Genomic DNA, 25,761 nt, shown 5'->3' with positions numbered 1-25,761 from the left:
GAACTTTGCTTGCTATAAAATAAGTCAGGACCCCTCTTTTATGGGCAATGGGATGTGGGGAGATGAACCATTGTTCACGCCATCCAATCAGTAATACCATTTTCCCAGCAGGCTACTCACCAGGAGCCGGGTCAGTAGCTTCTGTGGGGCAGGGAGCTTCACTAGAAAGAAGAAAAAGTCAAGTTCATGATCAAGGTCAGCCATGGACCATGCAGGGCCAGCCTTGGGACCAGGCAGAACAGGGGGCTCCCTGTTGAATGTGGCTTGAGGGATCCAGAAGAGATCTTATCCATAGACATCTCCCCAGAGACGCTGTCAATATCTACCATGGTGAAAATGCAAAAGCAGTGGTGAGGCCAATCGAGGTAGACCAGCCTGTGATAGCACATGTCACAATAAATTCCAAATGGATGCATTATCAAATGATAATAGGGTATCACAGCATTAAAGCAATTAGTGAAAAACGTAAAGTCTTTCCCAACTGAAGCCAAGAATCCAACAATCTATTATTTAACCAAGCTTCCATGAAGAGGCTTGGGCTGGATATTGATGAGACATGTAACAACACGAACAGTGCCTGCCCACAAGGGGCTTATGTCCCAAGGGGAGAAATAATCACTACACATATAAGGAATAGATAAAAAGTAGCTAAATACAAGATAATTGGAGGGATCAGGACAGCCTTTATATAGGAGATGGGGTCTGCAGTAGATGACTCCCACATTTCCTTTCCCCCCATCTCTCTCCCCCTTAGTCTCTGCCTCTCCATCTTTGTCTCTGTCTTCTCCCATCTCTTCCTCTCTTCCTGTCTCTAAGCAGTTCTCTCAGTCTGTCTCTTTCTCCTTCTTCATCCTATCTTCCAGCTAACTCTAGCTCTAAACTCACTGCCTACAAATAACTCCCAAATTCTCTTAGACCTGAAAGAACTCCTGTAATGATGAGACCACCTCTTCAAGTCATTGCCCTCTCTCTCCTCCCCTTTACAAAGGCTGTCTTCACCTGCTGCCTTTGCTTCCTCTGCTTCTCTTCCCTTATCAAGCTCTTGCCATGCAACCTCCAACCTTGCCCCTCTCACACCAAGGGAACAAGGATGATTTCATGGCTGCTCTGTTGACCTTTTCTCAATCCTCATCTTTTTCAGGCTGGCTACAAGATGGGTGCTGTTTAGATGAGATAATTGCAACTGCATCATAAAATTCATCAGTCTTAGTAAGCAGAAGGGAAATAGAAAAGTAAGTTATATTTTTATCCAGGCAAACTAATTCACTGCTGCAAGAGCTATGGTGAAGTCTAGCCAGTCTGGGACATAGTTGGAATGGATGGGGGAAAAGTGACCAAGCTTTAACACTCCCTTGATGGAGAGATCTCTATTCTGGGGGCTTGACCCCCAAGGGGTCAAAGTCAAAAAGACCCCAAACACACCAGTCCAGCAACATGTTTGTAAGCCTGGAAACAAAACAAGTTCACAACAGTAGGGGAATGAATGAATCAAGAGGTTCTCCAAATGTGGTGATTTCAGAGAACCATAGCAAGACTGGTGAGAAACAAGTTAGAGTGAAGAAAGCAGAGCCACGGATTAAAATAGAGCCCAGCAACTGCTTTCAAGAGCATTATCATGTTACCCATAACATCTACTATGCATATTATATAGAGTACGTTATGCATGTAATATAGTAGTAGGATGATGCCAAATGAGGCCAGAATTAAGAGGCCACAAACGGAGGTCAAGTATCATGGATAATGGTGCTTTACAATCAGTCAGTAACTGATCATCTATCCTTCCTTTCCATTAGTAACATGTCAGAGGATCCTTGTCACACTAGCACATGGAGTTTTGCTTTGCAGTTTTTATGGGAAGGTTCTCCATTATGTGTGTGGTGTGACTGGGAGGTGACAGAAGTGTCAAAACAATACAATAGTAATACAAATATATTTTTAAACAGAGCCTCCAAGTCTTAGCCTTAGTTAGAGAGGACCCCAGGGCTCAGTAGGGTGAAGTGGTGCCCAGCTGCCCCGACTAGGCAGTGGTCCCTCAAGCACCAGACTTGGAGAGCCCCCTGTCCAGGGGTCCCTCTTGGCAGGTCCTCAGGGGTGTGGAGATAATCAGGCCAGGCCTGGGCAGGTGTCAGGCTGCTGGGCTTAGTGGGCTGTACTTTGCATGGAGCACAGCATCTCTGTGGAGGGGTAGTCCCCTAGACTCCTAGGTTTGCCCTTCAATACACTTTGACTCTATCTCATCTGAGCTCAGAGCACCCACTGAGGTGGATCCTACTACTATTCCCATCTCGTAGATGAAGAAACTAAGGCACTGAGAGGTTAGTGATTTAGTGAAGTGACCAAGTGCTATGGGTTGAAAAACCAAGAGAGAAAAATGATTAAATCTCTGGACCTCACATGAACTAGATTCAGCAGAGACAGAACAAGATCTCAGATTTTCCACCTTCACCTTTTGCCAGACTGGTGTTGAACCCCTTACTGGAACTAACTGGTTCTTCTACTTGTCAAGGTGTCTAAAGCAAGCTTGGCACAGGTTGAGGTGCCTATCTCTGAGTCTAGGGTACAGCCCCAGGGAAGGCCACCTGAGTCTCAGGCCCACCAGGAACTGACACTGGCTTCTGGGAGAGGTTACTCTTCACTGAGAGTAGAATGGACCAGATACCCTGGACCACTGGGTCTCTAAACACCCCCGGATTACCTTTCAGCTCATGTCCCTCCAGACTGAACCTCATCCTAGTCAAGCTTTCCAAAGAATCCCAGCCCAGGCTGCCACCTCCATGATAGGGCTGATATCCAGCTCCACCCTGGATGGACAGGCAGGTGGACATCTGGCCTTCCTTCTGATTGTCTGATGTGAGTCTACCCTGTCCTGATGCCCTTATACCTCCCTAGACCCTGATCTTCATTAAGTCATTCTCCAATGCTCTCCACTTGTAGGGGATCTGCTAGAATTCATGTTTCTCAAAAGAAAAACAAAATAATGAAATACCTGAAACATTCAGTAAATGATCTCCAACAACATCCCCTTTGAGAGGAGCAGAGTGTGTTGAGCCCCCAAAAGGAAACGAGCATTTTCCAAGGCTGGCCCCACCTTGACCAGGCCCAGTGGAGCCCAAGGAAGCCCCACATGGCTCACTGACCTAGTTCGTTTCTGTTCTTGTTGAACTCTTTCTGCTGGTGCTGACTCTCTGCCAGGTTGGTCAGGCTGATACAGATGGGCGTGAGGACCTCCACATGTTCTGTCTTCAATAAATTACTCAAGAGTTTCAGCCAAAATTCCTGCAGAGTTGGCAGAAGAGGGGGAAAGAAAATTAGCCTCAGGTCCAAAGCCTGAGAGTCCTGCCCAGATGGGCTAGCAGGGAGAAGGAAATCATCCCAGAGTTCAAAAACACCAAGGTAGGTGGATAATGTTCTCTCCAGAGAACAGAACCAGAGTCATTACCTAGAGGCGGATACCCAAGAGAAATAAGGAGAGAAAAAGGGAATCCTGCAATTCCCTTGTGAATACAAATCCCCTCACCTGGAAGAAGAACATCCTGAGGGGAAGAGAAATATAGAATGGCTTAGCCAGTGGAGAATAGGAGGGCACCCCGAGACTGGAGAAGGAATCAGGTCCTGATTTCAAAAGAGGAAAGAGAGTGCAAGGTGCAAACTCTAGTCTAGTGAACTGAATTTCCATTTCTGGGAAAGCTCTGGAAGGTATTATTAAAGGGATGGTTACTGACTACTCAGAAAGGGAGGAGCCAGCATGGCTACATCTAGGATAGTTCTTTGTCTGCCAGTGTTACTCAACTGAAAGATCAAGAAAATATTTGAGATAGAGTTTATCTAGAAGTTAGTAAAGTTGGGATGGAGTATCTCATGATATTCTTGTGGAGAAGGAGAGCTGTGGCTTAGCTAAGAGGCATTTGAAACAAATGAAGTGTGGTTACTAGGGAAATATGCACTGTGTGATCCGATGTGCATAATGGTTATTATATTTCTTGCCTTCACAATGGATTCGGAAAGGAGCAGAGAGAGGGAGGGGGAGTTGGAACTCAATAACCAAAAAAATAAAGAAAATGAAAATTAAAAAAAAAAATCCAGGCTCTAAAAGATCCTGAATGGTTTGATGCCAGCTAGGGAGAAGACTGTTCTACCAATGACTTGAAAATATAGCTGGAATCCTAATCAAAATTGTAGATGACTATAAGTTTGGAGGGGTAGCTAGTTTGTAAGATGACCTTCAGTATCCAGAAAGATCCTGACAGGCTAAAATATTTGGGCTAAAGTAAAATAATATTTAATGAATATAATAGTTTTGCACTTGGGTTCAAAAGAATAAATCTCACAAACTAGTTTGTGGTTGATCTGAGAGAAATATGGGAATGGTAGTGGACCCTAAGCCTTATATGACCATAGACAAAGCTAACATAATCTTGGACAGTACAGAGGGAAATAATGTAGAAGACATTGGAAGTAGGAGAACCTCTGTGAACTGCCCTGGTCAGTCGACATTTGCAGAATTGTGTTGGGTTCTGGGTGTCACTTTTAGGGATGACTTTTGTCAAGTAGAAGGGCATCTAGAAGAGGTTGACTCAGATTGGTGAAGGAGTTCTGGCACATGCCATCCAGAGAGGGTAGAAGGCTCTGGGGTTAGTTTGAAGAAGAGAAGACTTGGGAGGATGGAGAGCCTGATGGCAGTCTGCCTTTGAGAGGCTGTTCTTGGAGAGGAGGATTGGGCCCCATGGTAGAACTGGCATCAGGAATGCCTTAAAAACATGGTGGGAACAAGGGATTTCTGAGTCTCTTCCATTTCTTCCATGGTTCCATGAATCCGCACTGGTCACGACCAAGCCCCACCACCAAGTATCACCATCTGCTCTAGGCAGGCCCACATTTTTCTCTTCCTCTGCTCAGGACTACTTTCAAGCCCTTAAGGACATTCCTCTCCATGCCACATTCCTGGCTCTGCTTCTAGACCGTCTCTGCCCTTAAGACCACAGAAGCCCCTTCCCCTAGAAGTTCATGGGAAGCTCCCCTCTGTCCCCTATTGGCTGGTCCCTCCTAGAGCATCCATTTAAAGCTGGTTGAAGGAGGGGCCCCAGGCAGTCACAGCTCCCAGTGGTCCTGTTGGGGTCCCAGACTTTCTCTACCTGACCCCACAGAAAAGAATGACCTTCCTTCTCTTGTGTTTGTGCTCCCAGCACAATTAGTACCTGGCCTGGCCCCTGGAATAGTCTTCATGAATGTTGCTTATCATGACAATGTTTCCACCATTCCCTCCTACCAACTCCAAATCTGGAGCCCTATGCCTGGTCAGTCATTCCTTCCTGTGATCTTTGTCTTATTCTAATCTCCCAGGTAGCAGTGAGCACTTAACAGCTCTTCCAAGGGAGAGCAGCTTTCTCAAGAGCCCGCCCCAAGTCTTTCGGAGCTCGAGAAATCCAAACTGTCTGCATTGTGGAGGCTGAGCCAGTCTGAACTCTATCTTGTTTGGAAATCTGGAAGCAGAGGCTGGAAAACCCCTCTGGAGGGGTGTGCGAGCAAGCCTTCCAGATGGACCCACTGCCTGGGTCCCAGTCTTCCCACTCTGAGTGTTGAATCTGACATATGGGCCAAGTTACTCCAGGGCTTAAGAATAGGATAGCCTAGAGTCGCTTTGGGCTATTCCATCACTTTCTTTGTTCTGACTGGCAGATTATTTCTTCCTAGGCTTCATGCCTACAAATCTGGGAAACCACCACTAGGTAGATGATAGAACCTAGTCCAATCAGACATCCCAGTGTCATCGTACTGCCAAGGTCATGACTATGGTCAAGGAGCTGTGTCTGTTCCTTCCCAAGCACCCCTGCATCTACCATAGTCTAGGCTACATAGTTGGCATTTAATAAAGTCTCATTAACCTCTGACCTTAAGAAAGCTTCCTTCCTTGTCCTACCCAACTGGAGGCACCCTGGAGAGATCACTCACATTGGTCAACCCACTGACAGAGGCCAAGATGATCCTCACAGTGTCCATGGTTACCTTGTGAACCATCTTCTCTTCCAGATCAGTCAAATGGTTCATCTGGAACACAGAACAGTGACAAAACATCATGGAGGGAGAGCCGGCTGTTCAGGATCCAGGAGAGTCAACCTAGGATCACAGGATCACACAAGGCAAGGCAAGGTGTCTCAGAAGTAACCTTATCTCCAAGGCTAGAATCTTATCCATTAAGCCATACTCTGATCAATCACTGGCTGGTGTCTACATGGACCTGATGTCCTCCTGGACCAATGAAGAAAGTTGATAAAACAAAGGGCAAAGGGGGAAGGAAAGGGGAAGGGGAATGAGAAAGGGAAAGGGAAGGGGAAGGGAAAGGACAAGGGAAAATGGGAAAGGGAGAAAGGTGGAAAGGGAGAAAGGGAGAAAGGGAAAGGGAAAGAGGGAAGAAATTCTATTCACATTTTAAAAACAAACTGATAGTAGATGAGTTCATACAAAGTCCTCTCAGCATACTTCTCAGTACAGAGTAGGTGCTGCTGCCTGGCTACAATCTTCTTTGTTTGCCAAAATGTTTTAATTTGTTGACAAGTTCATAATAAAAATATTTGTAAATATGAAAGAACTTGAAATTCCTTGGAAGAAACTGGCAGACCCATACTTGCATTCACATACAAGTACAAGCACAGTCTCCCCCCCCCACCTCACCATCCTCCTCCTCCTCACCATCCTGTAGGTGGATTGTATGAGCTGCAGGGAGATGTATCTCAGGGCCCAGCCTCGGATCTTCTCCTGGTAGCCTGAAATGGCCAGTTGCCCGATCACTCTCAAGATGGCCAGTTTCACCTGGTGGGTTGGAGAAGATGCCACTGAGGTCCAGATGATGGCCCTTGGGGCCACTGAGAACAGCCTATGGTCATTTCCTTCTTCAGGGCACAGGCCTTTCCATGGACTTGATTTCCCTTCCCCTAACCCCACCAATTGGGCCAGCTCTAATCATCTCTTACCCCCACCCCCCAGTCTCAGACTGGGTTGCCTCAGTGAAGGCATCATCACACACAGATGGGACTACTAAAACCCTCAGTATTGTCCCCATTTTACAGATGGGAAGGGTGTAGGGCAGCTACTGGTTGACTTTGACAGAAGAAAGTTTCCCCCATGCTGAAGAAAACACTGGTCAGGACCAAGTAGGATTCTAGAAAAGAGACATCACTGCCCCTTAAGAGATGCTCCCAGAGTGCAATGGGAGAGTGTGGCAGGAATTCCTTAACCCTGGCACTCTTCAAGTCGACCCTGGATGACTAGAGCACAGAATCCCAGGGTCTCAGAGCAAAGAGGGAGGGCGTTTCGGAGACCATTTGCTGCCCTCAACCCGAACAACAGACCCTCCCTGATCCTGACTCGTTCTAGTCCTTCCAGATCTCCAAGGAGGGGCATCCTAGCATCCCATCCCATCCCATTGGAGATGGGGGAGCAGGCTTTCCTAGTAGCCGACCCACAATGGGCCACTCTGGCCTTCCCTCCACTGCCCCAGCTCTGCCCTCCCTGGTCCCTCCCCCATACACAACCCTTGGACTGCTGAAGGTGAGCTCTGGGGTGAGCCCTTATCTTCTTTGGTCCATACTAAACATGCTGGGACCTTTCACCAAATTGGGAGACCATGCCCTCTGGTCTCACCACCCTTCGGGGGGAGCTTCCTGGAGTCATTGGCAAAGGGGTTCCTGCCCAGCTACAGATGCTGGACTGTAGTCCAGCCCTGGGTATCTGTCTGATCTGATTCATGTGGGCCCAGAGGAGGCCTCCCCTCTCCCTGCCCCCATCTCACCTTAGCACGGGGGTCACCAAGAACATTTTGAACCACCTTGAGAGCAAAGTTCAGGGTCCTGCTATTCATCTCGGGCACTAAAATGCAGAGGAACCCAAGGGGAGCTGATTTCAGGGAGGCTGAGACATCCCACCAGAGCCCTTGACCCCCCCAGATGAAGTGGGCACCGTGGCCTCCTCTCCCTCCTGTGTTAGGTCCTAGTCCTGGAAGGCCCTTCTTCCCATTGGAAGGGCAACAGTGTTAAGAGTCTGAGGGCTGCCTCCCACTTGGCCTGCCCCACGTGGTCTGCTTCATCCTGGGTGGAAGCAGGAGGTTCCTCTTCCCAGGTCTATTAGCTCAAGATGGCAACTCCTGATGCTCTGTCCCTCTATCTCCCCTAGCCCAGCCCCACTTCCAAGGTCCAGCTCAGGCCTGTTCTAGCAGGACTTCCTGCTCCAGAGTGGAGAGTCTGCACCCCTCATTCTAATCTGGCTGCTTCTGCAGCTGGACTAGGGGTCCTTGGAGGCAACTCTAGATTACCACCCAATTTTTAAAAATTACATGTTTTGTTGGAACAACCTTAGCTGCCAACACAAATAACCCTACTTCAAATTCATCTCAAGTCAGAACTTTGCCTGGTGAGCTTGAATTCCTTCCTGGTTCAATCTTGACCCCACCAAGCTCCCACCCCCACTCAGTGATGACCTGAAGCCCCTAATCTTCCCCAGTGATGATGTGAGACCCTTCCACCCAATGAGGACCTAAGGTCTCCAATCCTACCCAGTGATGACCTGAGGCCCTTCCACCCAGTGATGAGTTGCCAAGTGCACGTTATTCTCTAAGCAAGATGTTGGGTCTTTGATGAGTAAAAGTTGTATTATTGCCTATTGATTGATGTATTGATTCTGTATAGACTCCTACATTAGTGTCTCTTCCATTTAAGAGTGGAAGTGATTTCATTCTTTTTCTATTTCCAAATGCTAGCCCAGTGTGTGGTATATAGTTGGTGCCTAATAAAACATTCATTGTTGATTGATCACTGGTTGAGTGTGAGAGAGAAGGTATAGAGGAGATAGGGAAAGGTCAATGGAGGGACATGGCAGAGAGGTTGGATGCAGATGTGGTGACTTTCCTGAGGACCTCTGCTGAATGGAGGATAAGGGAAGCAGGGTGGGAGGGGGCAGGAGGAGCAGGCCCAGAAATGATTGTTGGAAAACTCAAATCCCTGAGCTACATTTCTGAACAAAATGGAAAAAGAACTCTTTGGAGGATCTGAAACTGGATCCCCAACAGGTGGAGATGGGTTCCCCAGCAGGTGGAGATAGGTTCCCCAGGGGAAGGCCCAGCAAGTTTGGGGAGATTATCAGCAGAATGAACAAGGGCCTACTCACTGTTGGCTCTGAGGACCTCCTGGAACAGGGTCAGAGTCCCCACACAGAGTGCCTCCTTCCCTGTCTCCATTTGATTCTGTAAGAATTTCAGAAGCTCATCTGGGTAAGAGCGAGCTGGGGAGGAAAAAGGGAAGGAAGGTTGGGGATGCTGGGGGCAGGGGAGGGAGGATGGAGTCTAGGTCCCCCCCCCCAACTCCACCAGGGACCAACAAGCCCTCCACTGGGAAATAAGAGATGGGAAGGAAGCCAAGTTGTTCACTAGAGAGACAGAGACAAAGAGACTGAGAAAGATAGGAGAGAGAGAGATGGGATAGAGAGACTGAATCAGACAGACAGACAGACAACCTCCATCACCCAGAGAATCTGAGTGGATAAGGGGGAGAGCCTTCAGTCTCTGGCTTCAAGGCTCCTAAGTAGTCAATGACTCTGCCTCAGGTCTTAACATTTCACTAACATGCACAGAAGCAGCTCAGGTGTCTAGAGCTGGGTCTGCCCCTTTCCAACAGCTACCTTCATGCAGGTAAAACAATGTGATGGACGGAGGCCCAGGTAAAGCTGGGGAGACCTCAGAGACTGGCTGGTCCAACAGTCTCATTTCATAGAAGACAAACTGGGGGCCAAGAAGGGAGCCCTGAACCCAGGGGCCTCTGCCTCCCATCCACTCCCCAGCCTGCCTCTTGGAGCCCCTCTCCTGCTAGCCAGGACCTATGATGACTTTGAGTCATCATATCAATTGTCATTATTATTATTATTATTATTCATCCTTATATAGCTCTTGTTATGGTCACCTGGCTCTAAATTCGGACACATTTTCTCATTTCTTATCAATCTAGAGTTGGAGATGGATTTTCTACAAGTAGAAATGAAGCTGTTCTGGTTCTTCCCTCCTCTCCCTTTACTCATCACAGTCCCCAGGTCACTCACTCTCCCCTACCAAGTTCTGCTTTTCTAGAATTCCCCATACCCACATCTGCCAGCTCCTCTTGTGCAGAGACCTCCAGAAATGGGGTGGGGTGCTTAGAAGGGGCTGATCCTAACCCCCCCCACCTGCCCCTCACTGAATGAGGAGGGAGGAGAATCCTAGGATCCAGACAGCTCCTCTTGGTTCTAGGCTCCCAGGACTGCTGGAGGTGACCTGCTCTCTCTGTGGCTCTGTCTCTGTGGATCTGTGTTTCTCTAACTGTCTCTCTCCCACTCTCCCTCTTGTTTCTCTCTTTCTGACTCTCTGATTTCTCTGTGTGGGTCTGTCTGCCTTTGTCTCTCTCTCTGTCTCTCAGTCTCTCCTGTCTCTTTTTGTTTCACTCTGCCTCTGTCTCTCTCCCTGTCTCTGTTTCTCTCTCTGTCTCTCTGTCTGTTTTTGTTTCTGTCTCTGTCTCTGCTTCTCTGTTTCTGCCTGTCTCTGGCTCTCTCTGTTCCTTATTTGTATCTCATTTCTTGTGTCTCCTTCCCTCCTTTTTCCCCATCTCTTCCTCTTTCTCCACCCTGATTATAGTTCTTTTTCTCCCTTTTTGGGTACTCTGGATTAGTATTTCCTGCTATACCTCTAACACCAGACACAAGAGCACAGCTCAATACCTCCTTGCCCAGGGACTCCCTCCTCCATGGTGGATAGGCACCAGATCCTTGGGTATAAGTGAGTTCCCTGGGACCCTAAGGAGTGAAGTGATTTGCTTAGGGTCACCTGACCAGCAGGTGTCAAAGCCTACTCTCTGGCAACTCTGCCTCTGAAATCACCCTGTAAAATCACAGGTAATGGAGTGTGAGCCTGCTCTGCCCCAGGCTAGTTCACCCTTAATCAGGCAATCTGAGGGTGCCTGGGAAGCACCTGAAGCAGGAGATGAGCAGTAGACACACACTTAGATAAACTAGGAAGCCCCCTGAACAAAGAACATCCAGGGGTTCCCTTTTGGTGGTGCAATGATCTCCCCTGCCCCTACCAAGGGATCTTCTTAAATTAGTCCAAGACCCCCCAGATTTATTAGACAAGGTACTGACTGCTCTCCATTTGCAGGAGTGACACAGGCCCCAAGCAGAACAAGGCAACAAAGCAGGGCTTGCTGGGGGGGAGTAGGAATTACAGCCAAAAGCCGAGACAGGGGCCACCCCAGGGTCTGTATCTCTACTCCAACCCCTCTGTCTCACTCACCCAGAGCAATGAAGCATTGGACCACCTCGGTCAGGTTCTCATTGCTGAACTGCTGGAGGGCCGGAGCACAGACCTGGGGGAGGGAAGAGAAGAGAGAGGGTCAGGGGCCCTTACCTAGGGTCTCAAGGAGGCAGAGTCTGACTGCAAGGTTCCTGGTCCAGAAGCTGATCCTCTGGCTACTCTGCAGTGATCCTCTCAGAGAGTCTTTAATTCTAATTTCTTCTTTTTGCCTCATTTTGTTGTTGTTCAGATTTCTTATCAAGAACTATTTGTTTCCCCAGTCATCAAATGAATCCAACATTTCCTCCATGCATCTTTGAGATGTGCTGAGTACATGGTAAAGACTTCATAATCAGTTCCTCAAGGTGGAGCCAAGATGGTGGAGTAAAGGTAGGGAGTCCTGCCAGCTCTCCCCCAGACCGCTCCAAATACTTTTAAATAATGACTCTAACCAAATTCTACAGTGGCAGAACCTACAAAAAGACTGAATGGAACCAATTTCCAGCCAAACACAAATGGGAAGATAAGCAGGAAGGGTCTGTCACCCAGGGTCAGAAAGGGCAGGCAGAGCTACCCAGGCTGCTCCAGAGCAAACCAGCTCCAGCCACCCACAGACAGACTTCGGGGCCCCTGGGTTCATGGCAGCGGTGGAGGTTTCTAGATCTCTCAGTCCAGGGACAACAGGAATACTCTGCTGCACCAGAGTGAGAGCAGAGCCTAGGCCAGCACAGGCCTCAGAGAAGATCCTGTCCCTGGGGGTGCAGACCTGGGGAGTCATCTGGCAGGGAGCCTCCAGGCAGCTGCTTCCAGAGACCTCAGTTCAGGGATTGGTAAGGGAATCAGGGGAGATAGCAGAAGCCTCTCTATTCTTGACTCTGCCCAATCTCAGATCCAGACTTCAGGCTAGGACTCAGTCTCAGGATAGGAGCAGAAGCACAATAGACCTCCTGACATGCAGAAGAGCTGGGACCCTCTTCGTGTTCCAGGGAAGAGAGAAGGCTTTGTGGTCACCCAAAGACCAGAGCACAGACCAGGAGAGCAGTCAGGGCCTCTCATAAGAGCTTGGAGGAACTGAGAACTTGCAGGTCCTGGGGGTGGGTGGGTAAGGGGGAGATTATCCTTGTAAACAGCTGCAAAAACTTTCAAAAGCTTGGGATAGTGTGTCCTCCACCCTGGAAGTAGAGCCCCACCTTTATAAAAAGCAGGTCATAGGCTGGGGAAATGAGCAAACAACAGAAGAAAAAAATCTGTCCATAGACAATGACTTTGGTCCTTTGGAGGATTAAATACACACACAGAAGATAGCAACGTTAAAGCCTCTACCATACAATGCCTCCAAGAAAAATATGAATTGGTCTGAAATGGAAAGGCTCAAAATAGATTTTGAAAATCAAGTAGGGGAGGTAGAGAAAAAATTGGGAAGAGAAGTGAGGGAGATGTGGGAAAATCATGAAAAACTGAGTCAGCAGCTTAGTGAAGGAGAAACAAAAAATACTGAAGAAAATAACATCTTAGAAACCAGTTTGGGTCAAATGGAAAAAGCAGTCCAAAAGGCCAATGAGAAGAATGCCTTAAAAAGCAGAATAAGCCAGATGAAAAAGGAGATATAAAAGTTCTCTGAAGAAAATAACTCCTTCAAATGTAGAATGGGGCTAAGGGAAGCAGATGAATTTGTGATAAATCAATCAACAATAAAATAAAACCAAAAGAATGAAAAACTAGAAGAAAATGTGAAATATGTCACTGGAAAACAGATCCAGAAGAGACAATTTAAAAATTATTGGACCACCTAAAAATCATGACCAAAAAAAGTCTAGACATATTTCTTTTGTTGGTGTTGGTGTTGTTGTTGTTGTTTTCCCAAGACAATGGGGTTAAGTGATTTTCCCAAGGTCACACAGCTAGGCAATTATTAAATGTCTAAGGCCGGATTTGAACTCAGGTCCTCCTGACTCCAGGGCCAGTGCTCTATCCACTGTGCCACCTAGCTGTCCCCTAGACATCATATTTCAAGAAATATTGCAGGAAAACTGTACTGATATCCTAGAAACTAGAAACTGAAAGAATTCATTAATCACTTCCTAAAAGAAATCGCAAAATGAAAACTGTCAGGAATATTATAGTCAAATTTCAGAATTCCCAAGTCAAGCAGAAAATATTACAAGCATCCAGAATAAAACAATTCAAATAATGTGGAGCAAAAGTCAGGATAAGACAAGATTGAGCAGCATCTACATTAAAGGCTCACAGGGCTTGGAATATGATATTCCAGAAGGCAAAAGAGTTTGGATTACAACTAAGAATCAACTGCCCAACAAAACTGAACATCCTCTTCCAGGGGAAAAGATGGACATTCAAAGAAATAGGGAACTTTCAAACTTTCCTTTTGAAACGAACAGAATTGAATAGAAAGTTTGATCTTCAAATAGAGTACTCAGGTGAAGCATAGAGAGGGTGTGTGAGAAGGGGAAATTATGAGGGATTTAAAGATATTGAACTGTGTGTATTCCTGCATGGTAAGAGGATACTGATAATACTCATATGAACCTTCTCATTTAATAGAGCAGTTAGAAGGAGTTTTTATAGTCAGGAAGAGCAGAATTTGAAGATATAATATATTAAAAAGATGGAGTTAATGGGGGAGAGAAGACCATACTGGGAGAGAGGGAACGGAGAAGTCAAATAGGGTGAATTATTTGACATAAAAGAGGCAAAAAAAGCTTTTGCAGTGGAGTGGAAGAGGGGGGGAAGGTGAGGCAAAGTGAGTGAGCCTTACTCTCATTGCAAGTGGCTCAGAAAGAGAATAACATATATGGTCATTTTGGTATAGAAATCTATCTTACCCTAGAGGAAAATAGGAGAGGAAAGGGATGGGAGAAAGGGAAGGGGGGTTGTAGGTGATAGAACAATGGGAGAGGGTAGTAAAATGCAAATTTGAGGAGGGATAGGGTGAAAGGAGAGAGAGAATAGACTAAATGGGGGTGGGGCATAACTGAATGGAGGGAAATATAGCTATGAATAGTGGCTATGGAAAAAATATTGGAGTACTTTCTCTGATGCACTTATGATAAAGAATGCCATCCATTCCAAAGGCAGAGTTGATGGCATCTGAATACAGACTGAAGCATACGTTTTGTCCTCATTTTGTTTTTCTTTCTTTGTGGCTGGAGTTATGTTTACTTTTACAATATGACTATTGTAGTAATATTTTTCACGACTACACATTTTTGACCTACACCAAGTAACTTACTTTCTCAAGGGATGGAGTAGGGAGAGAGGAAGGGAAAGAACTTGGAACTCAAGGTTTTGTAAGAAAATGTCGAAATTTGCTTTTGCATGTAGCCAGGGGAAAACAATTTAAATATAAAAAATTAAAAGCTAAAAAATTTAATTCCTCATTGATTGATTGATTTATTGGAATCAATTCAGAGAGAAATAGGAGACAAGAGATAAAGATGTTGAACACATCCCCCTCATTAGTGATGGACTCAAGCATTCGAATCTCAATTGTCTTAAATGATAATCCTTACTATAGCGACCTCCCAAGAGAAAAATGATCTGCATGTATGAGTGGACTATAAGCTCAAAATGAGTTTACAGTATGACATAACAACCCAAAGCAAACTGTCTGCATTGAGGGACATGCATAAAGGGAGGATATCATTATACTGAACTGGCCCAGATCCTAGCGTGCTGGAGATACCACATTTAGCTCTGCCCAGGTGAAAGTGGATGGACACTATCCTCCCCAGGTACAAGCCAGACCCCTAGTTACTGATCTATACAGGTAAATGTTTAACATCCAGCTCTCCAAGGAAAAAAGATGCTCTCTTGAACCAATTAGATGGGCTCCTAGCTTGCAATAGAGACATTGAGAGAATTCTTTAAGATTGACTAAAAGTTCTTTGAGCATAAGTCGGATAGCAAGGTTCTCTTAGGACCATTCAGACCCCATCAGACCCTGAGGGCAGAGGCAAACTGAGAGATCTGGGTGACCTCCCCCCCTTACCTGCATGTGCAGTTCATAAAACATAGGGAGCAACTGCCTTTCGGGGACTGGCATAAAGCTTGATACTGATGTGTCCAAGATCTGCCTCAGGATCTGCGAGAGAGAGAGAGAGAGAGAGAGAGAGAGAGAGAGAGAGAGAGAGAGAGAGAGAGAGAGAGAGAGAGGAATGGGCCAGGAGATCCCCCCACCCAGTGGCTAAACTGCCCCATCAAAGACTGGCAGGTGTGGCTCCTCTAATCCCAGCCCCACCCTAGTTTCCCTCTCCATCTGTTTTTTTTTTTTCCTGAACAAATAAGAATTTTGCTAACCAGAAAAAAAGCTTTCAAAAAATGGACTTTGGGCAAGGGGAATGGAATCCAATCTTGGACCCACTTTTAAAAGACAAATTCAACTGGACAAGAGGATGTGAGTTGCCAAGATAACATCCATTGACCCCAGAGACTTTTAGCCCCTGTATTTAGAGTCCCCAGGATATTGCAAGTCTGCTGGGAGTAGGTAGAAGGGGGGGTGGGGCAGCAGGTATCTCCCAACAATAGTTTCCAGTTTCAATTAACATCCTTGCTCATCAAAATTGAAGTTTTAGCTGTTTCTATAAGGATAAAGGCACAAGAGTGCTGCCAGCACCTTCTAAATTTTGATGCCCTTCCTTGGACAAAGATCGAGTGCCCCACCCTAGGTACTAGTCTTGCAGCATGTATCTCTGCTCTGGCCAGATGGGTCCCCTCACTGCCAGACCTTCTCACCTCCAGGCTTATGCGAAGTCTAAATCCCCCTATGAAAATACTGTTGGTCCAACTCCCCTAGGATGGCCCAGTTCAAGACCGCAAAACTTTACCCCTGTATCTCTCCCTCTGCTGATCCCCAGTATAGATTGAATATTCTGAATCATCCATTCAGGACACAGCAGGGGAGCCTGGGAAGGCCCAGTTTCCATTTTATGTGCACAAGTCATACTCCTAAGTAGGCCACGAGCCTTCTGAGGGCAGGAACTCTGTGATGGCATCTTTGTTTCCCCTGGAGTCTGGCAAGAGGACTTGAGAAACATTTACTAATGAGAAGCAGTGTGGTGCAGTAAGAAGGACCCCTAAAAATACTCTACACACACACACACACACACACACACACACACACACACACACACACACACACTCCAAGAGGACTTTGCCTCTGGTCCCACCTACTACCTCCCCATAGGTGCCACATCCTATTCTGCTGAAAAAACGACTCCAATTCTGGACCTTGGGAATTCACCTAGAAAAGACGGCTGACTATCTCCTATATAATACCTTAGGGATTTTTACTGGAGGCCCCAAGCACTTGGCTAAGAAGTCCCGTCCATCATCTAGGAACTTGGCCACAAGACACCATGAACCTGGAGATGGGAGCACCCCAAGGCAGAAAGAAGCTTGGCCACTCACCTGGGTGATGAAGAGAGCCTCCACATTGGTTTGGTACTGTGCCAGGATCAGGGGGGTGTAGTCATACACCTGTTCCCGCAGCTCCTCGATAGGCAGCAGGAGACTGAGCATGGGACCAACGGACTTGATCACAGCCAGCTTGACCTATCACAGAACAAAGACTGTCTAGGCTTTCTCCTCCTCCTCCTCTTCCCTAGAGGGGACATGATGAAGGAAGGCAGGGGAAAGAGGAGAAAGAAGTAAGAGGAGGAAGAAGAGGAAGAAAAGGGAAAGAGAAGGGAAAAGAGAAGACAAGAAGAAATAGAATAAAGAGAAGGAAGGGAGGGGAAAAGGGGTAAGAGAAAGAGAAGTGGGGAAAGGAGGACACTGAGGATGGGGAGGAGGAAGAGAAGGAGGTGGAGAGGAGGGAAGGAAAAGGAGGATGGAGAAGGAAGAAAAAGTTGTAGAGGAGAAAGAGGAAGAGAAGCAAAGAGAAAGACAAGAAACAAGGATGAGAAGAGGAGAGAGAGACAGGAAGAGAGGATGAAGAGGAGGCACTGACTGATGATGCTGGTCTTGGGCAACCTCCCACAGCAGTTGTCACTCACCTCAGTGTTTTCACTCCCAAGCCACACAGTGACCAAATATCGATAAATTGGGAAGAGGTTATTCATCAAATGCTCGCTGGTCAGGATGGGGTACACACTGTCCTCCCAGTGTTTAAAATAGAACTGGATTGCCTCACAAAAGGTCTCCACAGCTATGTGTTAAGGGATGCAGAAGGGAAGGCAGCCCGTGAGGAGGAAAGGAAGGTGAAGCCCAGGAAGGCAAACCCCCTTCCTGGGGGACTATCTCACTCAATGAGGTCTTCACCCTTAGAAACTGCTCCAGCTCTGAAGCTGTAAACAGTCAGATCATGCCCCAGAGAACCAAACCTGCATTGCCCCACATTCTTATCCACCCCAAGTTTTGAGGTCACATCCTAGAATATTTAATGTCAGGGTCCTGGGTGTTTTTAAGACCCACAAAGAGATTTCATAGTAAAATCTAGGGTATAGTAATTAGATATGAGGTAATCTTCAGAGTGGGTCTCTCTGTCCAGAATGACCCACTTCATGTTATGTTGACCCATCCTTCAAAATTCAGCTCCAATGCCACCTTGGTCATGCAGTCTACCCTGATTCCCCCAGAAATATATGACCTTTCCATCCTCTGAGCTTGGATAAAATCTTGTTGGAACCTTCTGTGTTGTTTGAGGATTTGTCTTATGAATTCACTGTGTTCCAATCACTTTACCAATATTATCTCATTTGATCCCCACAATAATCCTGGGAGAGACATTTTACAGACGAGGAAACTGAAGCTAACAGAAGCTCAGGGACTTGCCCAGGTCACACAACTAATAAATGTCTGATATCAGATTTTAATTCAAATCTGCCTGACTCTAGGCCCAGGTTTGAGGGCTTAGAATCTTTGTCCTTAGGTTTAGTTGCATGCCTCCTAGTATCTTAACACAATGACATATTTTCAATATTGTTAAATGGATGGATGGATGGATGATTCAAGGAGAAATGTCCTCCCCATGTCCCTGGGAATTTTCAGACTATAAAAGGAATACTCACCACTACAGAACACCTGGCGTATCTTATCTTCATTGGCCAGTCTCAAAATGGAGATGGTGGTGGATAATATGATCCCCATATAGGGCATGAACTCCAATACTGTGAAAGAGAAAAAGGATGAGCCAGGGAAAGTGAGCAGGAGGGAATTGTCCCCACTGCCTTACAAACTCCCCAGCCCTCCAGACCCACCCACCTAAAGCAGCCTGTGACTTTCCTTCACTTGTAGGGTATTAGAAGAAAGAGAAGGGGAAGGAGGTAAGAGAGGGGAGAGAAATGGAGAGAAGAGAAAGAAAGAAAGAAATAGCTATGGCAAAGAGAGTGAATATGGAAAAGGAGAGATATGAGGGAGAAGAAGAAAAGGAAAAAAATTGGAAAAGATGGGGAATGGAAGGGGTCAAAGGGGAAAGGGTAGGAGGATAGACCCTTACCATTATCATTGGCCATATTAGCTAATGTGATGAGGGTATACTCATCCATTAGGGTCAGAGGTTTGAAATGGTACTGTAGCTCATACATGACAAGGTGAAAGTGGTTTCTGGACAGAGTCACCAAAGTGTCACTGGCTGTCTCTGCCAATAAGTAACCCTCAGTCTGCAAAAGAGAAGGATATAAGCCACCACCACAGTCAAGCCAAAGGCTTTCTCTGTTATGGTCTGCTCCTCTTCAACCCCTACCCCCGCCACCTTCTGCCTCTTCTCTCTCCTCTTTTATTATCCCTTCCCCCTTCCTCTCTTCCTCTACTCCCCTTCTCCTCCTCCCTTCCCCTCCCCTTTACCCTCTTCCTTCCCTCCCCCTTTACCCCTTCTTCTCCTGCCCCTCCCCCATTACACCTCCTCCCCTACTCTTCCTCTTCCTCCTCCTACATATCTTTTATGTCTCTCCACAGTCTTTCAAGGAGTTCCACATTCTCCTACAAAAATCAGATTTCTCCATGTTCTAAAATCAAGAAGCCTAAGTTCAACCCTTGCCCTGATGTCAATATGTGCTACCTTCTTCCATAGAATAGAAACTCCTGGGCCATGACAAAGGAATATCATAGGACAATTGAAAATAAAACATTAAAAGGGAAAACCTAATGAAATAGTATGAACCATGGTTCCAGAAATAAGACAGTATCTAGAACCCTCAAGACTCTTCCATGTAAATAATAAGACAATCAGTGGAAGATATGAGCATCTACAAAGATGGAATCAGTAAGAGAGGAAGAAAAAGGTGACTGGAAGATTCTGGGCTTAGATCAATGAGTGGAGCATCTCAACAAAATATTGGGATCACTGAGAAAAGGAATTGTTCTGCTGGAGGACCAAAGACAGATGAACTCAGCTAAACCAATGAGAAGATGGAATTTAAGAATCAGTACAATGAGGAGATTCAAGAAGGCTATAAATTAAAGGACACCAACAGAAGTGCATGATCAGTTCAACTTGATGATACATATACTGTCATCAAACTCTAATTCCATGAAAGAGAGGTAATTTTGCAAATGGCTATGAAGAAACACCACATTTTTTTTAGGTTTTTTAGGGTTTTTTTTGCAAGGCAAATGGGGTTAAGTGGCTTGCCCAAGGCCACACAGCTAGGTAATTATTAAGTGTCTGAGATCGGATTTGAACCCAGGTACTCCTGACTCCAAGGCCAGTGCTTTATCCACTACGCCACCTAGCCACCCCATACACCACATATTTTAAAATACCTATCCAGACCATACAAGATTTCTCATCCAGCAGTAGAAGGAAAGGAGAAATTTACATTGTAAATTAAAAAATCACAGGTCTGTGTCTTAAACTTATTCATCTTGGAAATATAGTCTGAATTTTTCAGAATATTAACTAAAGAAATCTAGACATTCCAAAGCAGAAAGTCTAATGCATCCAGGACCTTTGATCTATAATTCAACTATAAAATAGAATAAAAAAATCACATTAATTTCAAATCAATGAGTGAGTTTTGATCTATATAGTCTGTTATGAGCAGAGCTCATTATTGTCACTTTGATATCCCATTTGTAAGATAACATCTGGGACACAACAGGTGCAAACTGAATCTGGTGAAAGAGAAATGAAAACAAACAAGTGATCTTGGGGAAGAAGGAGGGATAAAATAGGGAAAGATAGGATTACCATGAGAGTGAACCTTAGAAATGAAAAGACAAGTGCTCTTGAAAAGACGGGAGGAAAAGGTCAGAAAGTAAGCAATGGCAAAAAAGTAATCCTATCTGGAATTATCAGAAGGATAGAAAGTTCTGAAAACCTTCAGTAATAAAAGAAACTTGGGAATTATTTTAGTTTGTTAGGGAGAATTTCTACATGTGTAGAAATGATGGCAGGATTGATATTCCTGAAAGAAAATGTTTAAAAGTTTATAAATTGATAAAAAATTATTGGTAAAAATAATATTTATAAGGCCAAGTTGAAGAATAAACTAGTCCATTATGCTGAATGAATGAGAAGTACAACTTTATGAAAAAGGAAAAGAATTTCATAAAGGGTTTAAAAAGCAGAATCCAACAATGTGGGATCCCTAAGAAACAAACCTGAGGCATCAAGATACCTGAGTGGCCAGCAAATTCAAACCATCTATATGGATCCTTATGAGTTCCATATTGATTTAGAAAACTACATAGTAACATTATCTATTTTTTCTTGTATTTATATTTATTTTGTTAAATATTTCCCAATTACAGGGGCAGCTATGTGACACAAAGGATAGATCATCAGTCTCTCAAACTGTCCTTTGGAGAGAGAAGAAAAAAAAGCCAGCATGATGATGAGTCTCAGACACTTACTACCTGTGTGACTCTTGGAGCAAGTCACTTAACTCTGACTCAAAAAAATAAATTTCCCAAGTATATTTTAATCTGGTTCAACCTTTATTAAGCCATGTCCAGTCTAAGATAAAATATTTTTTCTGTTTTTGAGAGTAAAATATTTTGGATTATTCAGTGTTAGCTGATTCTTGAAAATTGGCCATGGTTAAGCACATGATTCCAGACAAAGCTGAATTCAAAATATGAAGCATTAAGACAACTAAAGAGGAAATTTGTATCACACTTTAAAAAATTACAGATTTTGTGTACATTTTTATATACACATTTATAAATATATGTGTGTCTGTATCATGTATGTACCTATGTAGTTACGGAAACATTTAAACTGGACCTGTGATTTTTTTTTTACAATGAATAAACTCCCTCCATCAACATCTCTGAAACTTGGGAGTCTCAGAGAGTGGCCTCTTTTTTTTTTTAGGTTTTTGCAAAGCAAACGGGGTTAAGTGGCTTGCCCAGGGCCACACAGCTAGGTAATTATTAAGTGTCTGAGACTGGATTTGAACCCAGGTACTCCTGACTCCAAGGCCGGTGCTTTATCCACTATGCCAGCTAGCCACCCCTGAGAGGGCCTCTTGAGAGAATATTAATGGTAAGACCATTTGTTCCCAGTGGAAGAGCATCTGGAATCTTAAAGTAAACTTAAAACCCCGAGGAGTGAATTGTCAGATGACTTCAAGGATAGGAAAACTGGGAGGGAGAATGAAGATGCCAGACTACTGGCGACAATTCCATGAATTTATGCAGCATTAACCAATCCCCAGAAAGCCATATTCAATACAATGGACAAATCTGCCACTGCCTTGGCTGCTCAGGTTAAAAGAGGTAGCACCTATTTCTTTTAACAATCAGTAAAAAATAGAAGTACCTACTCTAGCTCTTTCACAATCAACTATAATATTTTGGATAAGGTTTTCATTTTGGGGGGGATTTGGGGGGATATTTTGTTTGCCCTTGTGTTTCTGTGATTATTGATGCTTGGGTCAGGATGGGAGTCAGAGGAAATTCATTCTTAGAGAAAGCCTCCTAACACACCTCTGGGGACTCCCGCATTTGCTTGGAGGCCAGGTTCACCAAGGTCTTGACACACTCCTCTTCCAGCTCCCCTGCCTGCTGGATGATGCCCTGAAGAATGGTGTAGATGATGATCTTCCTCTTGGTGGAGATCTGGAGAGGAAGCAGGTCTTCCTATGGGACTGGGAAGGCTAATGGCCTGGAGATTGAAGCCTGGCACTACTGGCTTCCCCCAGAACAGATCTCTATGTCATGTTCACTGTGACTCTCACCATGCCTATCTTAGTGACCTTGGGCATCAGTCTGCCCACTGATTGACTTGTTCATCATGCTTGGGGCTGTCTAGAAACTGGCAGTACTGGCTATCCCTCCCCACATCTGCTTGGTCTTCCCATTAGAACAGAAGGTCCCTGAAAGCAGGGTCTCTGGTCTATCTGTGGCCCCAGAGCTCAGCACACTGAAAGCTTTTTTCATCTCCTTAGGAAGGCTGTTCATCTCTATGACTGAGTCATGGCAAGGACTCAGATTTGAACACCAGCTGCCTCTTGAGACTTACTCACTCTATGGTCTTGAACCCATTTGTGCCTACAGGACAAGAAGAGGGTGAGGTTACATGACGTCTATCATCTCCTCCAGCCCCCAAACCTTTAATCTGTTGATCCCATGAAGCCCTGGACCCAAGATGTCCCTGAACGGGCAAGAATCTCTGCCTACAGGAGCTGGTCCCAACTTGCCCATCCCATTGCCTCTCCTCCAGGAGGCGCTGAGGTCTCCACCTCCCAGTCATGAGTGAGGGTGTTCACTCCTACACTTTGACTAGAATTTCATCTTATCAAAACCTTCAAGGCCCAGTTCAAGTCTCCTGTATTTTGTAATTTTTTTTCTGAATGACACCATGATAGAGTAATAGTCATAATCAGAATCAGAATATTTAATAGTGTTTTAAGATTTGTACATTATCTTACAAATATTCTTTCATTTGATTCTCAACATTCCTTTCCCCCATTCAAAAGACAGAAAGCAATCTGATATAAATTGTACAATTCTCTCATTTGATTCTGTTATTTTGTTATTATTAGTCTCCATTTTGCAGTTGAGGAAACTGAGGCAGACAAGAGTTAAGGGTCATACAGCTAGAATACAACTGCAACTGGATTTGAACTCGTGTCCCTGACTTCAAGTCTCCAACAGACAGGGAACTGACTTTCTCTATGAGGCCCCACACATGGAAGCTTCTTGGGGCCATCCTACCTCTTCCAGCTGCAGGCTATGGATGAGTGCTGTCATGATCTCTGAGGGCTCTACATTGGCCTTCTCGATGATGATCATGCTGGCCAGTGCCTTGCGCATCTTGGACCCCTCTGGACCCTCTTGACTGTTCACATCATTGGTTTCCTGGTCGTCTTCATCCATGATATTCAGGAGATTGGTGACAAATTGTTGATATACTCCTGAAAGAGCCAGGCTACTCAAGACCAGCCCTCCCATTAGATTGTAAGTGCCTGGAGGGCAGGACCTACTTTCATCCCTGTGCAGTGTCCCTAGCCCTTACTACAGTAGTCTATATTAAACACAAAATAGGTCCTTTTTAAATGTTCCTTAATTGATTGCTGACTGAGAAAGAAATGAGACTCAGGAAGGGGAGTAAGTTGCCCAAGGTCATCCAGATAAGAAGAGTGTGGTGTCAGAATTGGAATCCCTGGCCCTTGAGCTCATCATCATGCTGATTTTTCTTTCCTCCCTGTCCAAAGGACAGTTTGAAAGACTGGAGCACATGGGAGTCATGGGAGGGAGGGAAGGAGCCAGAGTGGGTGAATGGGTGGATGGGTGGGTGGGCTTCAGAGAAGAGAAAGCAGAGAAGACTGAGTGGAGTCTGCCACACCTCCATCTTGCTGAGCCCCCTTCCTGGGAGGCAGGACCAAAGATGAAGACCCTTCTTTCTGGTGCCTCCTGCAGACCACTGGGTCTGGGTCAGCTACTCGCCAGGAGCCATGCTCTTTTTGAGCAGTTGCTCTAGGACAAGAGATGGGATAGTCACAGCAGTTCAGGTGTCTATTGGGGCAGATGAAGCTTAAGCTTCCCCTGGACAATAATGCCCCCCTCCCCCAGATCTGATAAGGTCCTAAAATCCCAGGGAGGCATGCCCTGCCCAGCATTCTTCTTTACCTGAAGATGATGTCCCAGGCAGCTCCGAGGTCTGTGACACACTGGAGGTGCTCAACTGGGAAGGTACCAGAGGAGTTCCTTCCATTCCCTCTCAGATCTCTTCCTCAGGCCACAGTTTGAATATGGAGAAGGAAACAAGGAAGGAGGGAAGGAAGGAAGGAAGGAAGGAAGGAAGGAAGGAAGGAAGGAAGGGAGGAAGAAAGGAAGGAAGGGAGGGAGGAAGGGAGAAAGGGGGAAGGAATGGAGGGAGGGAATGAGGGAGGGAGGGAGAGGGGATGGGAGGAAGGAAATGAAGTAGGGAAAGAGGAATTGAGGGAAGAATGGAGGGAGGGGGGAATGGAGGAAGGGAGAGAGGAAGGGAAGGAATGAGGAGAGAGGGAGGAAGGGAGAGGGGGAGGAAGGGAGAGGGGAAGAGGGGAGAGAGGCAGGAAGGAAGAAAGGAAGGGAAGGAGGGAGGCATGAGGGAAGGAGGAAGGGAGAGGGGAAGTGAGGAATGGAGAGAGGAAGCAGGTTGGGAGGGAGGGAGGAAAAGAGGAATGGAGGGAGGGAGGTCATCAGGGTGTACTGGGGAGGGTAGGAGGTTTTAGATTCAAAACCCCTCTCCCACAATGGTTCCTTGGTGGCCTTGGCTGAGTCAGTCCCCTTTTTTAGACCTCTGTGTCCCCATCTGTTAGAGGAGGTGAGTCCCTCCCACACTCCCCCAGACCCCCAGTCTCCACTCTCCAGACCTACTTCCCAAGGCTGGCCACTTACTCAAAGGCCCCTTTTGCTTAGTTACCGCCCAAGCTTGTTGGCTACTGAGACCCCTGGGTTTTTCTCAGATAAACTACTGCCCCCACCACTTTATCCTTGTCAAGTCATTGACAAGAGAAATGAGAGAGATGAGAAAAGGAATATCAAGCTGGGCAGAAGCTAAGAAAAAAAATCAGTCATACATACAATATTTCCCAAGTAAAAGATAATAAACTCTGCCATCCAGCAGTACTGACTGGTGGAGATGGTGATCCCCACTAAACCCCCATAGCCAACTCCCAGTGTTCTCTTGGAGAGGACACCCTCTTTTCCTGGTTGTCCAAAAGTGCCTCATTTTCTTTCTTATTTATTTATTCGAATAAGGATTTTCTCTTTTTTATGGAAGAGGTGGAGGACTATCAGAATTCATTAATGTGTTGGTTAGTTTTGGTGAACTGCCTTTCTTTGTTAAAAGGGATGATTTGCTGGAGAAAGGAAGAGAAATGATCAGAATTCTAACAGCTGGGTGTTTTGTGTATTTCTGCTGTGTTATTGACTCCTCATAACATTCTTGAGGGGTAGTAGTATGATTTTCCTCATTTTTCAGATAAGGAAACTGAGGTACATATAGTATGACTTGCCCAGGGTCACAAGATTAGTAAGTCTATGAAGTAGAATTTGTAAATAAAGGG

The 25,761-nt window shown here is 45.6% G+C and overlaps 1 protein-coding gene across 1 annotated transcript in view; it reads right to left on the bottom strand.

Moving 5' to 3' along the window:
* The window catches only part of LOC141504070 (maestro heat-like repeat-containing protein family member 2A), a 28,412-nt gene extending 3,990 nt beyond the window's left edge, over positions 1-24,422 (bottom strand). The window contains exons 1-15 of the mRNA XM_074208916.1: positions 24,338-24,422; positions 23,423-23,622; positions 22,193-22,324; positions 18,759-18,921; positions 18,331-18,429; positions 17,317-17,468; positions 16,730-16,873; positions 15,312-15,404; positions 11,303-11,375; positions 9,157-9,270; positions 7,787-7,863; positions 6,688-6,807; positions 5,950-6,045; positions 3,138-3,276; positions 121-161 (exon numbers count right to left, since the gene is read on the bottom strand). Of these exons, the coding sequence (XP_074065017.1) occupies positions 121-161; positions 3,138-3,276; positions 5,950-6,045; positions 6,688-6,807; positions 7,787-7,863; positions 9,157-9,270; positions 11,303-11,375; positions 15,312-15,404; positions 16,730-16,873; positions 17,317-17,468; positions 18,331-18,429; positions 18,759-18,921; positions 22,193-22,324; positions 23,423-23,622; positions 24,338-24,422 (1,728 nt within the window). The remainder of the gene's footprint in view (positions 1-120; positions 162-3,137; positions 3,277-5,949; positions 6,046-6,687; positions 6,808-7,786; positions 7,864-9,156; positions 9,271-11,302; positions 11,376-15,311; positions 15,405-16,729; positions 16,874-17,316; positions 17,469-18,330; positions 18,430-18,758; positions 18,922-22,192; positions 22,325-23,422; positions 23,623-24,337) is intronic.
* Positions 24,423-25,761: the final 1,339 nt, after the last annotated feature.

This window comes from Macrotis lagotis, unplaced genomic scaffold, assembly GCF_037893015.1.
Source record: "Macrotis lagotis isolate mMagLag1 unplaced genomic scaffold, bilby.v1.9.chrom.fasta BILBYCTG047, whole genome shotgun sequence".
Classification (NCBI taxonomy): Eukaryota; Metazoa; Chordata; class Mammalia; order Peramelemorphia; family Peramelidae; genus Macrotis; species Macrotis lagotis.
The sequence above is the reverse complement of the archived record's forward strand: the minus strand, read 5'-3'. Positions and strand labels throughout refer to the sequence as shown.